The sequence below is a fragment of the Eulemur rufifrons genome, chromosome 24 (genome assembly GCF_041146395.1).
Source record: "Eulemur rufifrons isolate Redbay chromosome 24, OSU_ERuf_1, whole genome shotgun sequence".
NCBI lineage: Eukaryota > Metazoa > Chordata > Mammalia > Primates > Lemuridae > Eulemur > Eulemur rufifrons.
In genome coordinates, this window is record NC_091006.1 from 3,560,475 (window position 1) to 3,575,310 (window position 14,836).

Consider the following 14,836-nt stretch of genomic DNA (forward strand, 5'->3'; position numbering starts at 1 on the left):
AGCTCTGTGTGCTAGCCATGAACTCGTCCTTTCTTCCCGCCTTCCTCTGTCCACCTCTCTTCACAAAATGTCCTGATGTTGGAGCCCCCTCGGGTTCAAACTGGCCTCCGACTCAGGCGGTGGACGTGGCTGCCAGGAGTGTGCCCACGCCACGGCCAGCGCACTCAGGGGCTCCTGGCAGTTTCTTTACCACAGGGGCCTTGGCTGGGACCACGGATGGTGAGTGTGCGCAGACGCCCACCAGCATGCACCGGGACATGTGTGTGTACACGTGTCGGTGCACACGCACTGGCTCACGTCCACAGGCAAGGTGCATGTGTGAGCGTGTCCATGTGGCAGCGGCTGCTCTGAGAGGCCTGGAACTGCCCCCTGGGTCCCCCTCTGAGAGCCTTGTCCCCCATGCCGGTGTGTGATGTCTTTTCCACTCTTCCTGTTCCTCCCCCGACTCCCTGAGCATCGCACAGTGAGGTGCGGAGAGAACGGCTCTGCCCAGGACCTGTGCGGTGCAGTCCTGTCCTCGTGAGGGAAGGGCTGGGCCCTCGGCGTCAGGCCGCTGTGGGCAGCAGACTTGGTCCTTCCGGGAGGCCTGGAGCCTGTGCTGCTGCATCCGCGTCTTTGCAGGACAGTGAGCCAGACCCCCAGGACCCCCCAGTCCAGGGCAGGCACATGAGGGGCTTTAGGTCTGAGCCTTTGGGGACACGTGGCTGCCCATTTCCACCCTCTGCAAACAGGGCAGGGGTGGCCCCATTGACGAAGGAAGCAGCAGTCTTTCTCTGGGGCGGGGGGCTGTCGCAGTGAGGTCGGGGGGCCTGGAGCTCGGAGCCAGCTTCAGAGACCCAGCTCAGGGCCGCCTCCCGGATGGGAAAGCTGGAGGTCGCGGGAACCACCTGCTCGGCACAGCCCAGAGAGCCCCGCGCCAGGCGCGTCCCGGCGCGGAGAGGCCTGGGGCAGGTTAATTAAAGTTAACTGAGTGAAAAAATAATTACAGAGACTGCAGAGGGGAAAAACCCAAACCTACGATTTACACTCCTCAGCCCCCGAGCTTTTCTCAGAAACAACCTAGTCCTTGGGGAGTTTTTCTGGGCAGGGGAGGGGCAGGGCTCTTTTCCTCGCTTTCCGCCTCGTGCCCCGCAGGCTGGACGCCGAGAGACGGCAGTGGGGCGTCCTGCGCCAGGGCAGGTGCAGGTGAGGGTCAGCGCCCTGACTGAGGTGCTGCACCCGGCAGGGAAACTTCCTTGCACCGGGCAGCACGTCTGGTCTAGGCCCTGACCAGCCACCCCGCTGTGGTCTCAGAGGCTGCCCCGTGGGAGCTGCCCCGTGGCCTCACTGGCTGGTATCTGGGGTGTCAGGAATTCTTCCTCTGTCCTTTAGGAGGAACCAGGGTGGGGCAGGTCACGTGGGCACACGTGGGTCTGCGGCGGCTGGAGCAGCAGGTGTCTGTCTGCAGCATCACGAGGGATGTTAGTCCCTGCCTGAGGGCCTCGAGAGCGGGGACGACTGTGACCCGGCCAGAGCTTTGGGTCCCACTGGTGTGACTGTCCAGTGGGACCTCGATCCTGCCGGCTCATCCATCCTCTGCCAGGGAGAACAGCCCTGGCTGGTGTGGGGGGGGTCAGTCTATGCACGAATGTCCTCTAGGCCTGGGAGGCTCCTTCTCAACACCTCCTGCTCCATGGAGACCCTCGTCCCCAGACTCCTGTAGTGAGACCCAGGGTGGAGGCAGATCCGGGGCTTCTCTGTCCCCTGGGCCAGTTGTTGGGGACGAGCACCCAGCTTCCCACCCATACTGAGACCCCTGTATGGGAAGCACGTGTATTTGCTTGGAGGCTCAGAGAGCCTGGACACTGTAGGGGGGTGGCCCTGGTCGCCACCTGTGGGTCTCGGGGGTCCCCTTGGGTTCCCCCAGGCAGGACAGAAAGTGTCCTATGCCGTGGTTTTTACCGGCGTGCAGATCCAGAAGACCCTGGCAGGAAGCTGGTGTCCCAGCCACGGTGCCAGTGTTTCGTCCCTCAGCTTCCCTGGGCTTGAAAAGGTGGAAGGGACACACCTGGGTAACCTGCAGAGGGCGGAGGCTCCAGGGATTGTGCTGGGATCACTGCAGTGACGGGGCCTCCCCTGCCCAGATGCCCTGCAACTCGGTGATGACCGTCTCCCCTCTGCCCTGCAGACCTCGGCCTGATGGATGCCTGGTGTGGACGATGAGGGAAGAACGTGCCTCCCACACCCGCGAGGTGACCCCGGAGCGAGCCCCGGATGACCCTGCAACCCGGAACGATGCGGCTGGCCTGCATGTTCTCGTCCATCCTGCTGTTTGGAGCTGCAGGCCTCCTCCTCTTCATCAGCCTGCAGGACCCCACGGAGCTCGCCCCCCAGCAGGTGCCAGGTGAGCCTGCCCCTGCCTGAGGCCCGGGTCTTCCACCCTGATGTGCGGGACCTGGGGGCGGAGTCTGTCCGGCAAGCAGAGGGGTCCTCGTCTCCCTGGCTGTCACTGGTCTCAACAAGGAAGTGTGTGTCTGATGTCAGACCTCCAGTCAGCGCACAGCAACGGGGTAGCCTCTTGGTGACGATGGCGAGGCCACTGTCTGTCCAGCCAGTTGTCGCCTTTGGTGAAACTCAGATATAAACAGGAATCTGCCACCTCTCAGGTCTCTTTTGCACCGTCTGGGACATCAGAGGGTGGACAACTTCCGCCTAAGCCCATGCCTCCCGAGGGAGACTCAGTTTCCCTGCCCAGTCCTGGGGAACCCTTAAATCTAGCCCCTCTGGCCTGGACAAAGGGGGTCAGGGGACCCGCCGGCTTTGAGAGGGCAATACCCGATCCCACCCACTGCTTCCTGTTCCGCCTGTGCCTGGTGACGCGCCGGAGGGGTGCACCCTCCCTGGGTGGCAGGGGTCTGCTGGGGACGGGTGGGATGGCAGAGAGGGGAGAGCGGGAAGTGGTTCTGGCGTCTCAGGGCAGGTGGAATGTGGAGAGGGGAGCTCAGGCGAGGTCCCCGCTGCTGAGGCCCAGCTCCCCTTCGCCAGAGACGCTGCAGGGCTGTGGGTCACCAGGACAGGGCCCAGGCCAGGAGCACTGTGCCTCGGAGTGAGAGGAAGGTGTCCCTGCAGTGGCCCCTGTTGGGGTGAGTCCGCTAACCCCTCACAGTCCAGCTTGTGCACCCCCAGAGGTACCCCGTCTCCCTGGGGGCAGTTGGGCAGGTGCACACACACACACACACACACACACACTCTCCCCCCCCCCCCGCCCCCCATGGTGGACAAAAGGGCAGTGAGGCTGAGCTTAGGCGGAGATGTCCCCAGAGCACAGGAGCAGGGAGCGCAGCCTCGGGCACCTGCCCTCGGGCAGGCGAAGGGCACCCAGGCCTGCAGCCTCTCCCTGGCCCCACACTCAGCTCTCGAGGGCTCACGCCATCGTCCTCTGCAAGCCGCCCCCCCCCCACCCCCGTTGTTTTGCTTCTGTGAACGCGGGCAGACGCCATGACGTGTGGGAGTCATGGCGGGTTGAAGACTCCTGGGCACCCGGAGGGAAGGCGGAAGGAGCACGGGGAGGCCAGAGCTGCCGCCAGAGACCCCGGGTGGGGAGGCGATGAGCTGACGTTTCGTCACAGACAGTCAGAGGGAGGCGGCCCAGGCCGTGGCCCCCAGGACACAGCGGGCGAGAAATCGGTGCTGACTCACCCTGGGCCGGCCCGCGGGTGGTGGCCGTGCAGAGTGAGTCTGGCTGCTCCCAGGCGTCTGAGGAAGCACGTGCATGTGACTGCGCTGGCTCCTCTGTGGGGACTTTGCAGCCTCACACGAGCCCTGGAATAGCCGGCAAGTTCTTCAGCAGAACAGGGCCCCCGGGACAGCGCCGGGCGCCCTGAGAGCTGGTCCCGTGGTTGTGCGCCGTGTGCAAAGCAAACTGGGGAGGAAGGGCGCTCGCACACTGCTCGGGGTAAAGGGCGTGCGTGTCCTTGGTGCTTGTCTTGGTGTGTATGTGGCTGGGGACACACACGTGAGCAGAGGGTCCAGGTGTCCAGAGTCTGTGTCCTGTGGGAGGGCCCTGGGAGAGGAGGCATGAGTGTGCCCTTGATGTTTGCCGGGGACAGGGGCCTGGGCCCGTGTGTGCTACTCCAGGGCCAGGCCGGACACTCCTGGTGGGATGCTGGTTTGGTGGCCACGACTCCTGCCCGGCCATGCGGCTGGGGTCTCTGGGGTAGAGTGACACCCTCGGGGAGGAGCTCGGAGATGGCATGAGCTGCGGTGAGCGTCCTCTGCAGCCAACAGAGCAGGTGAGGAACATTCGTGGGGCTTCTGAGGGTCAGCGCGGCAGGACCACCCTCCCCACGTGCCAGGTGACGGGCAGCCTCGACGGTCTACGCAAACCACACCAAACACGGTCGTAAAACTTTAAGTGACGCCCACGTGACTTTCCCTGAGCCACGCGCTCCCGACACAGGCTGTTTGTGTTGATTTGTTGCTATTCATTTATTCTTCCCTGTACTTCGCGCGGCGGCCTAATTGTGATTCCGTACCAAGAAAGCAATATCAAAGTAATTTTCCACAACATTAGTTACAATTTTCTTCTGATCTTTCAAGTGAAACAATCCCATCCTGTTGGCTTCTCTGAGCATATAAACCTTGATTACATGTATCTGTTGGAGACCGGTGCGTACAACGTGTGTGTGTCCAGTTGCATGGCTGGGTGGCCCCAAGGGCCCTGATGGGTCTTTCCGGGGATTTCTGTCCATGGGAGGTGCAGGCTCTGGAGGGTGCCCTGCTGTCCGGATTGGGCAAGGCCATGGCGGGGGCTGGGGGGGGGGGGGTGAGGGGACTCTACAGAGGAAATTCCACACCGGGGCACAAACCTTGCTGGGGACAGAATTCTCTGGGATCGGCAGTGTGCGGCACTGCAAAGGTGGGAGGGGAGGAGGAGCCCGTGAAGTTCCAGGAAGGAGCTGGAGAAAGCAGCCGGAGTTCTCGGTTGCTGTGGTCCCTTGGGGTCTGGCATTGTTGAGTGTCCCCCACGGAGCTACCAGGTGCCAACAGCACCTGAACTTCTCCCGGCCCAGCCTGCCAACTTCACCTGCCTCATGCATTCAAGGGACTCCTGTGTGGTTGCTAAGTTTTGTAAATCAAACCATATGTTAAAAAACTTTGCTGTGTTTTAAAGCAAATCTTTCGAAAGAGAAATAGCTACCTGTTAAACTCCCTGCATTCTAAGATTATAGTTTCTTGCGTATCAGAGAAGTCACCTATCCAGGTGCAATTATTTTCCAGTTTCCAGTATTGCCAGGCCCTGAGGTCAGGGCATCTGCTCGCAGGAAACTTAATTCTTGACCCAGGAGACAAGACTCACCCCTTCTCCAAGAGAAAGACTCAGAGATGAGGCCAGAACCAGGAATGACACCCCCAACTCCCTGGTGCTGGGGGCTGCAGGAGAAAGACTTCTCATTCGGTCGGGCAAACTGCATCTTACGAGCTGCCTTTCTTTTTGAACTTTTTATCACGGAGGATTTGGATACACACCAAAGATTAGGCGAGTACATGAGCCCCATGCACCTGTGACCCCAGACCGCCAGCATGGCCAGGCCGGCCCTGACCTTGCCAACATCGACCTTCTGTCTGGTTTTGAAGCCTGGACCACACATCCTATCAGTTTGTCCATAAATATTTCAATGTATTTCCCAATTTAAAAATTAAGAACTCTTTTTTTTTTTTAAAGCATTACCACTAAACCTGCTCCTTAATATTATCAAATATAACAATTCCTTAATATGGTCAAAATATCACCCAGTTAGCATCCAAATTCCTAGTTGTCCCACAAATATAAATACCTTTATGTCTAGTTTGTTTCATCCGGTGTCCAGATAAGGCCCACACATTGCAGTTTTGCTGAGTATTTTAAGTCTCTTTTAATCCTAAGTTTCCCTGTCCCTCTTTATTTTTCTCTTGCTGTTTATTTGGGGAAACCAGTCATGGGCCTACAGAATGTCCCTCAATTGGGATTTTGTTCATTGGGCCTGTTTGGTGTAGTTTAACATTGTTTTCTGTTCTTCGTAGTCCTAATAAATTAGCTAAATCTTGGAGCTTGATCAGATATAGGTTTAGGTTGTATTTTCCTTTTGGGGGGCTCTTCTTGGCACGAATTCCCGGTGTTCTGGGTTCGTCCGTCCGGAAGCTTGTGTCCACCCGGCTCTCTTGTGATGTCACTGGCCACCGATTATCATGCCCAGATCTATCTGTTCGTTAGAGGTTACACAGTAGAAATGTTCCGATTTTATCGTTCCTTCATTCTTTTAAGTGGAATGGATTTTGTTTTAATGGGGCAAGGAGCGTCACCGTTAGTGACCCATGAAGCAAAAGTGCACAGTGGATTGATTGGTTTATTCACTGATACATAAAAAAATGACCTACGATACAGATTCTGTTGCTAGCACACTATACATAGTTGGGGTCTTTTTGCCTAATGTTTGGCTTTTGCAAAGTGAGTTTTCTTAAAGTAGGGCTACCCCGTGTTTCAGAGCACTTTGCTTTTGCTGGGAGTTGAGGGGTGTGGGTGGCGGTTCTGGGGTGGCGAGGAGAGGAGGCAGCCGCGGTGGACAGCAGCAGTCCGTACCCCCACCGGGACCCCCAGCACAGACGAAGGCCTGGGCAGTCCCTGGGGACCTCGCAGGCTATAACCTGCCCCGAGGCACTCCCTGTGGGCACAGGGGCGTTCAAGGGTAACAGTAATAACGAACATCGAGTGTTTACCCTGTGCCAGGTCTTGTGCTCAGCACTTGACATGTTTTAATGCATTTAATTCTGACAATAAATGAGCCCTATTTATGACAAAGTGTTGAGGGCGGACACAAAAGCAACCACAACACTGACACTCGCCAATGGCTCCAGGCCTCACGACGCGCCACACACTATCACAAGCACCTTGTGTGTATTTAATACTCACTTGCTACTTTAAAACCCCCATGAGTTAATTGCTATTTCCCCATTTGACAGATGAGACTACTGAGGTGAGAGAGGTTAAGAACTGTGCCCAAGGCCGCTCAGCTGTGGGCTCAGAGCTGGGATGTGTCCTGGGGCAGCTGCCTGTCGACCACTGCACCAAACTGCATCCCCAGCACTGTGGCAGCCACTGTTGCCCGGAGCAGAGAGGACAGTGTGGATAGAGGTTTGGAGGCATGAGAGACCGTAGCAGGTGGACGACTCCAGGTGGGTTGGGGCTGAGACGTGACCTGTGGCAGAAGACACAGCCCCAGGCCCAGCAAGCCACTGGAGCACGGCAGAGGAGCTGGGGAGCTCTGGGGGGTCTGGGGCGGGCAGTGGTGCCTCAGAAAGTCCATTCTGGTGGCTGCATGTTGTGTGGCTGTGGGAGGGAGCAGAGGGGGAGACGCGACAAATGCCAGGCGACCTGCTGGGAGGGTGTCGAGTGAAGCAGAGAGACAGCCAGGCCTAGGGCAGACAGGGCTGGGTGAGGGGTGGACTCGAGGCCACCAAAGGCGTTGGGTGCAGAGCTGGCGACCTTGTGGATGGGAGGGTGAGGAGGGTAAGGGTCTGGTTCAGGAGGACTCAGGGGTTGCTGGCTCTGGCTGGCAGGGGTGGTCAGGGGTGCCATTCCCCAAGGCAGCTGTGCCAGATGGGGAGAGGTCTCGGGGAGGGGGCAGGGGACAGTGTGTTCTGTTTGGGGCTTATGGCATCTGAGACGCTTGGCAGGGTGTGTGCCGTCGCCCTGGAACTCCTCCACCCAGGGGCTCCAGCCCACAGATGAGGCCAGAGAGTCAGGGAGCCCCACCCCGCCCACCCCCTCTGCACCCACGTCTCGGTTCACAGGTCCACACACTCCCACCGTCACCCTCATGCACCCCAGGCCGGGTGCTGGGCCACGCCAGCTGGAAGGGGCTGCTGGAGAACCTCCTCCTGCTGGAGGGGCTGGCGTCTCTGTAGACTCGTGTCTGCTCCACGTCTCCAGGCCGGGGAGCCAGAGCCTGCGCTGGAAGCTGTCCATACTCCCTGCCGGCTGGGAGCCAGGGCTGAAAACCAGGCTTCTGCCCAGAGCTGCTCACTTTGTCCTGCGATGGGGACTCCACGCCTGGGCCCCTGGGCTCGCTCGCCAGCAGGGGAGGAGACCTGTGTGTGCCCGTCTGAGCAAGGCCACTGTGAGCCCCACCACCCAGCTGTGCCAGGGCGGGGGAGGGGTGCAGAGGAGGGGCCGGAGTGGGAGAAAGAAGCTCAGGCTGCACCCTCAGGAGCCCCCAATCTGTGGGTGCAGGAAGGAGGTTCCCCAGGCCCTTCCCTAGAGGGTTCCAGGCTGGGGCAGTGGAGGGGGGACTTGGCCTTGCCTCAGAGGGTCGGGGGGGAAGAGCCAGAACTGACCCAGGGGACTCTCAGAGGACAAGGCAGGCTGTGCATCCTGGCTTCAGAAATGGGAGCCAGAGGAGTCAGGAGGGCTTCCTGGAGGAGGGGAGCTGTGGGCCACTTGTTTGTCCTTACTTGTGCATGAGAGGTGCTGCTGTCCAGTGGCAGCAGTGACGTGGGGCCTGGGTGACACTGTTGGAGCTGGGGTCTCTCTGGAGCACATGCCGCAGAACGTCATGCCCAACGACTCCTGGCTAGAAATCGGCAGAGCCAGCATCCCAGACGGCCCTGGCTCTTGTTTGGGTTCCCTGGAGGCGGGGCTGTGTTGACGGAAGAAAGTGTGGCCCTCGCTCTGGGTCCCACAGTTGCCAAGGACACACAGCCTGCCTGCGCCAGTGTGAGGGCCACACTGCAATGACAGGTTTGTCTGGCCCCTAGAGTGACTCCTTGGAGCTCTGAGACCATATCACCAGGACAAAAGCCCTGGGTGGGCCAGAGCCACAGGGGTAACTGCTAAGAGGCTCTCAACAATGCACCCAGGTGGGGCGACAGAGTAAGCAAGGTGCAGTGGCCGCCCCCATCTACCTTCTGGGCAGCTGGGGCCAGGTCGGCCTCAGGGTGGGAAGGCCTGCTGGACCTCTGGGAAGCCAGTCCGGTCCTCCTGTGGCTGTGTGTCTCTGCCCCTGCTCCATCCCGCGCTGGGCAGCAGCCCCTGCGGTTTCCATGGAGCCTCCTGCTTTTCCCGAGCAGGTGGGTTTTATTGGAATCCTCTCGAGGCTGTTTCCTGAAACCGTCTCCTAATGGCATTGCAGAACATCATATATATTTCCTACAAACCTTGCGAGGCTGACACATCCTTGTTGTGACTGTGAATATCAGAAGTGACATGTAATTGCAGTGATCCATCCTGTTAAGTAGCTGGCAATATATCATCTCAGAATCAGCAGGGCTGGGACTCTCAGAACCCAGTGTTTCTAAACAACGCACCTGCAGTGTCTTCAAACTCTCTCGCTGCGCGCTGGCAAGGGCCGCTCGCCCGCCCGGCTCACCTTTCTTGGGCCACAGCAGAGACAGTTTCACTCTGGGAAAGCCACCCACTGAGTGCCCCCTCCAGGTCACAGCTGTGGGTGGCGGGCTCGTAAGAGTGCTCCCCTTCCAAGCACCGCCCTGGGATTCCTGCCCTCCTTTTTCTGGTAAAGTCCAGAATGTCTTTGTGGGGGTTCTTTCTGGGCCAGTGCAGCCATCGCTGTGCTGGCAGAGGGAAGGAAACTGGTGGGCTCAGAATGCACAATTGGAGGTGGGGAGGGGACTGGGGGGCGTTGGTGGCCAGAGCCCAGGGGCACAGATGGCCAAGCCCCAGCTGCCGCTTTGCACCAGACAGGGCACCACCCGTGCCGCGTTCTGGCTAATTCCGGGGTGGTGTTTACGTAGGCTGCGTTGGCACGGGTGCCCCCGGGAGTCGTACAAGGGCCAGTATTGATGGGGGGTGGCCACGGAGCCCCCACATGGCGATGGCCCAGCAAGTGCCAGAAGGAGGCAGGGGCAGAACATGCAGCCACGTCTGGACACACTGAGCCCGGTGGGTTTGGGTCCTGATGGTGCCAGCTTTGGAGTCATTGTTGGCTTCTGCTGCTTGGAAAGGGAGCAACAAAGGACCCTCCCTGCTGCACTCCCTGGGAGGCCCCAATTTGGGGTGCCTGCTGCGGGCCCCGTGTCTGCAGTGGGAGATTACCAACCCTGCCCTCTCTCACCTGAGCCTGGGCCAGTCCCTGCAGCTGTCCCTACCTGTGCCCTCCTGACCCCGTCTTCTATGTGGCCCTGATCTCCGAGGTCCCTCCACCCTCCCGCAGGTGGAGCAAATACTCCCCTTTTCCTGCAGAAGACACCCCGGGGGGCTCTAGCCTGAGCCTCACTTTCCTTCCGTGTATTAAAATATGCTAAATGAAAAATAATGAGCATGTAGGAACTAATAACAGGAATCACCTAATTAAATTAGGAAACAGACATCATATTGCTATAATCTGAAAATTGATATTAATAGAAAATGATCCCGGAATTGTTACACTAAAGGTTCCTAGGGGTGGGGAAATTACAAAAGAGAGCAGAACAGAAAATTGGGATGGTCGTGTCCAGTAAGAGTGAGACTTACGTTTTAAAGGAACTGTAGTAAAATGCTAAAAATAGAAGACAGGATCCTTGTGTGGATCTAATGACGTCATGGGCAAAGATGGCTTTGGAAACCACAGCTCGATACATGTATGATGGTAATTTGTAAAATGAGACAACGTCACTAAGCTTCCGTGCATGAACCATAGTCGTGGTTACTGCTTATCAGGTGCCTGGCACGGTCTGAGAACTTTTCTTCCATTTTCCTTTGCCGGCTGCGTCCTCGTCCTCAGCTCAGACTCAGGCGGGTTATGTGAGTTGCCCTGAGTCCTATAGCCAGAGGCCCCGCCAGGATTTGAACTCAGATCTGTCTGATTCCAAAGCCAGGGCTCAGCCCCCTCTGTCCTCTCCTGTTGCTGCTAGTTAGTGTCACAGTCTACGTTTCTTTTATTTTCTGATGTTATTCTGCCATTTCCTCAAAGGACATTTTGTGCCAACACCCAGCAGATTTTGGTAAAAGCCAAACGCCCTGAACTCAGGCCCCCAAGGCTCCTCCCCAAGGCTTTTTTGGTTAATAAAGCCCACAACAAAGTCACCTTCTGAAATTACAGTCGGCTGGAAAACTGGGTCTCCCATTGTGTGGGGGGCTGGGCGGGGCCCAGCAGGGCTGGTGGTTCCAATGCCTGCCCAGTCCTCAGGTAGCCCCGGTTTCGGGTTGTGTCTCCACAGTTGTTCCCTGAGGGACCTCGAGGGGGGTGAATCGGGCTCTGTTCACCTGCGACATGAGTCGCAGCTCAGAAGGCCCAGAGTGGGTCTCAGGTGTGGGGTGACCCCTTTCCCACTCTGCCCGGCCCAGATGCACTGGGGGGATGGGGGACAGGGGAGGAGGAGGTGGGGTCACAGTGCGTGTGGGCAGACGATGCCCACGAATGACGTCTGATCCGGAGCTCAGCTGGAGGCTGGGGGCTGGGGGCTGGGGGCTGGGGAGGGATTCCCCACGGGCTGAGCTTCCTTTCCCTCCTCCTGCGCCCCACACCTCCTCCGCCTCCTTCCCCATTCACTGACCAGGCACCTTCAGTGAGTCACCTGGCGTCAGAGCCAAGCCTCCCACTCAGCCCGGGGGATCTGCCAGGGAGCGGTGGAGGGCAGCTGAGACTCCAGTCCCCATGGGCAGGCCCCTTCCGCCTGGCCCCCTCCCCGCCCTCAGCCCCACTTGGCCTGGAGTCTCTGGGTTGCGGGGAGGAGGGCCTTGGGACACAGTGAGTTGGAGCAGGCCCCACGGCCAGCGTGGGGAAGGTCCCGGTGGGTGCTCACACGTGCTAGCCTTCCTGCCCGGCTAGAGCCCCCGTTCCCGCTGCCAGCAGCGGGGAAAGGCTCTGAGTCAGCACAGGCTCCAAGGACGGGGCTGTAGCCACGGTTGTTGTCCTTCTCCATGGCCACTGGGTGGTTCTTGGTTTCTTAGAACCCTGAAAGGTCGGTAGTTATGACAACAGGTCTGGAGGCAGGTGCAGGTCTCCAGGGTGGGGTGGGCCCGTCGCGGGTGGCCTGGGTGTGGGCCGAGACCCGTGTGCCCTCGCTGGCCCCGGCTGCCCGCCCCGGGGGTACGCTGCTGGCCCTTCCATTTAGGCTGGCACCGCTGTGTGCCTTTCGGGTCGTGGTCTTCTTTCTCACAATATTCGCAGGAAGCTGGGAGCTGCCGGGCAGATCCCATTTAAGCCCAAAGCTCACCGTTTGGTACCTGCCAATGGTTTCACTGTGACGCTGATTTTCCAGGATTTGTGGCTCTGCAGTTTTAACTTGAATCATAATGGAAGTCAACGGAAGATTCTCTTCTTTTAAAATTTTATTTATGTGGGGAAAATAGCTGAGCTCAAATTGGTTTGGTTGCCCCTGGCAGCTGCTGCCCAGGAGCCCCTGAAGAGAGGCCGCTCCCGGTGGAGGGTGGGCACCTGGGGGGCTCATGTTCACAGTCTGGGGTCCCAGAGGGAGGGCGGGGGCTGCCTCTCTTCTTGCACTGAGGCCCGGTCAAGGCATTTCCCTGGTCAGCGGTTCTCCCCCTGGGCTGGACTGAGGGGGAGAGTCTGTGGACCCCTCACCGTGTTTTGGTTGGGAATGTGCTTAGCCCTGGGCAGGCTGCCCTGGCCCTCTCTGATCGCAGGTGGAGTCCTGTGACCCCCATCCCACCTCCCCCAAGGCTACAGCCATCTGGGGGTGAACTTGACCTTTGCCCTCAGTATCTGGGCCTGCCCCGGGGAGGGAGATGGGGAAGAGAAAGGAATGAGGGGATGTCAGTAAGACCCGGGTGGGGTCACCAGGACCCATCAGAAGATGGATCTGAGCAGGGCAGCACAGGACACGGGGGATGGGGTGAGGGGAAGAGGACAGACGGCCCCAGGGGCAGAGTTCTGTGCAAGAATGTGGCCCAAGTGGCCAGATCTTCTTTTTGTTCTTGTTCTTGTTCTTTCAAAAAAACTAGGAATCTGTAACACATATTTATATGAAGTCTCCTGATGTTAAGAGGCAGCTCCCATTTAGAACGTGTCCCCCTCGGCTGGACGGGCTGGAAGGAGAGGGTCTGTCCAACATCCCAAACTCTGTCCGGCTGTGTCTGACTGCTCGCCTGTTCTGCCTGTGCCGCCTGGGAGGACAGGGAGGTGGGGGGTCTCCTTGGTGGGGAGGGGACTCTGTTAACTCTTTCCAGCCCTGCAGGGCTCCCATCAGGCCAGACCCCAAGGGGGCCATGAGCAGAGCCAACCAACAGTGGCCTCAGAGTCCAGCTGTGCCCCTGTCCCAGTCAGGGGCCAGGAGCCCTGCCAGGCCTCTGGTCACCGTTTGGGTCAGGCAGGGACCTGGGGATCCGGAAGGTGACTGGTCAGCAGAGATGTTGGGGAGGCGAGGGCCAGGCAGTGGGGCTCTGGGGAGGGCACATGGCTGGAACCTCCCTTTCCACACAGTTACTCAAATGCAAATACTTGCACCACCCGCGAGCTGCTGTTGCTGGAATAAAGGAAGCATCATTTCTGGACAAACCTGGCCCTCACCTGTGATCCTGGATACGTACGGGCGTGTGTGTGCTCACCTCGGTACCACTGCACAGCCACGGGGGGTGCGTGCCTCAGGCTCACGGCTCGCATGGGAGACACTTCACGTGAAGTCTGGGGCCGGCTGCTCGGGGCGTACCCTGACATTTTCACCTGCCCAGGCAGGGGCGGGTGACAGGCACTACCAGGTGAGGTGTCTAGTTGTCAGCCACAGCAGTGAATGAGGACTTGGCACTCCAAGAGGCACTCAGCAAAACTAGTTATTGTAGCCCCTTGCCCGTGACCCAGACAGACCGAATAATGAAATTACATCCATAATAGTTCAGGTCGAGTGATCACTGCTTGAATTAGTTCCTTCCCAGAACCCAGCCAGAAGTAGCGGCAGTAATTAAAGGATTTTCTGGGCTTAAATCAAGTCTGTTCATCAGGCATGTGCAATATACAGGGTTTGCAAAATCTGTGCGCCTCGCCCCTTCTCTGGGGAATGGGAGGGGCAGCCGGCAAGAACAGAAGACCCGGGGCGGGGAGCAGGTGGGCTCTTCCCGATGGGGGAACTTTTCCACTTCCACTCATTGGTTTTAGAGCAATTTACTGAAAGGTCCCTGTTCCAAGGGGCTCTCGGTGTCCACGGTGACCATTCACCTCCCTTTCCACTGCTGCTGAAATGGGATGTGTTCAGTGGTGGTCTTGGGGCGGGGCGCTATCTGGCACCCACTTTTGGCCCGAGACTGCGCTAGGACTTCCCGCCGGTCAGAGGACAAGAAGGGGAGGGCCACGGACGTGGCTTGGCACCATCTGAGCCGTGCTGTCTCCAGAGAGGGGGTGAGGGAGGCAGGCCCAGCGTGTTGCACGGGGGGTCCGGTTGGAGAGTCACAGCCAGGCCAGGACCTCCCTCCACCACCCTGTTTCTATATGAGTATAGTTGATCCTTGAACAACACGTGTGTTAGGGACACTGACCCCCTGTGCAGTATAACTTTTTGACTCCCCCAAAACTTAAGTACTAATAGCCTACTGTTGATCGGAAGCCTTACCAATAACATAAGTAGTTGACCAACACATATTTTGTATGTTGTGTATGTTATATACTGTATTCTTATAGTAAAGTAAGCTAGAGAAAAGATAATGTTATTAAGAAAATCATAAGGAAGAGAAAATATATTTACTACTCATTAAGTGGAAATGTATCATCATAAAGGTCTTCATCCTTGAGGAGGAGGAGGAAGAGGAGGGGTTGGTTTTTCGGTCTCAGGGGTGGCAGAGGCGGATGAAATCTGCACGTATGTGAACCTGTGCAATTCAATAGTCAGCTGTGGTTTGTTTCTCTTTATTGCCAAGTAGGGTTCTAGTCATGGA

At 58.2% G+C, this 14,836-nt stretch overlaps 1 protein-coding gene across 1 annotated transcript in view; it reads left to right on the plus strand.

Moving 5' to 3' along the window:
• Nucleotides 1–2,253: 2,253 nt before the first annotated feature.
• The window catches only part of CHST8 (carbohydrate sulfotransferase 8), a 57,579-nt gene continuing 44,996 nt past the window's right edge, over nt 2,254–14,836 (plus strand). Inside the window, exon 1 of the mRNA XM_069458078.1 lies at nt 2,254–2,383. Coding sequence (XP_069314179.1) covers nt 2,254–2,383 — 130 coding nt within the window. The remainder of the gene's footprint in view (nt 2,384–14,836) is intronic.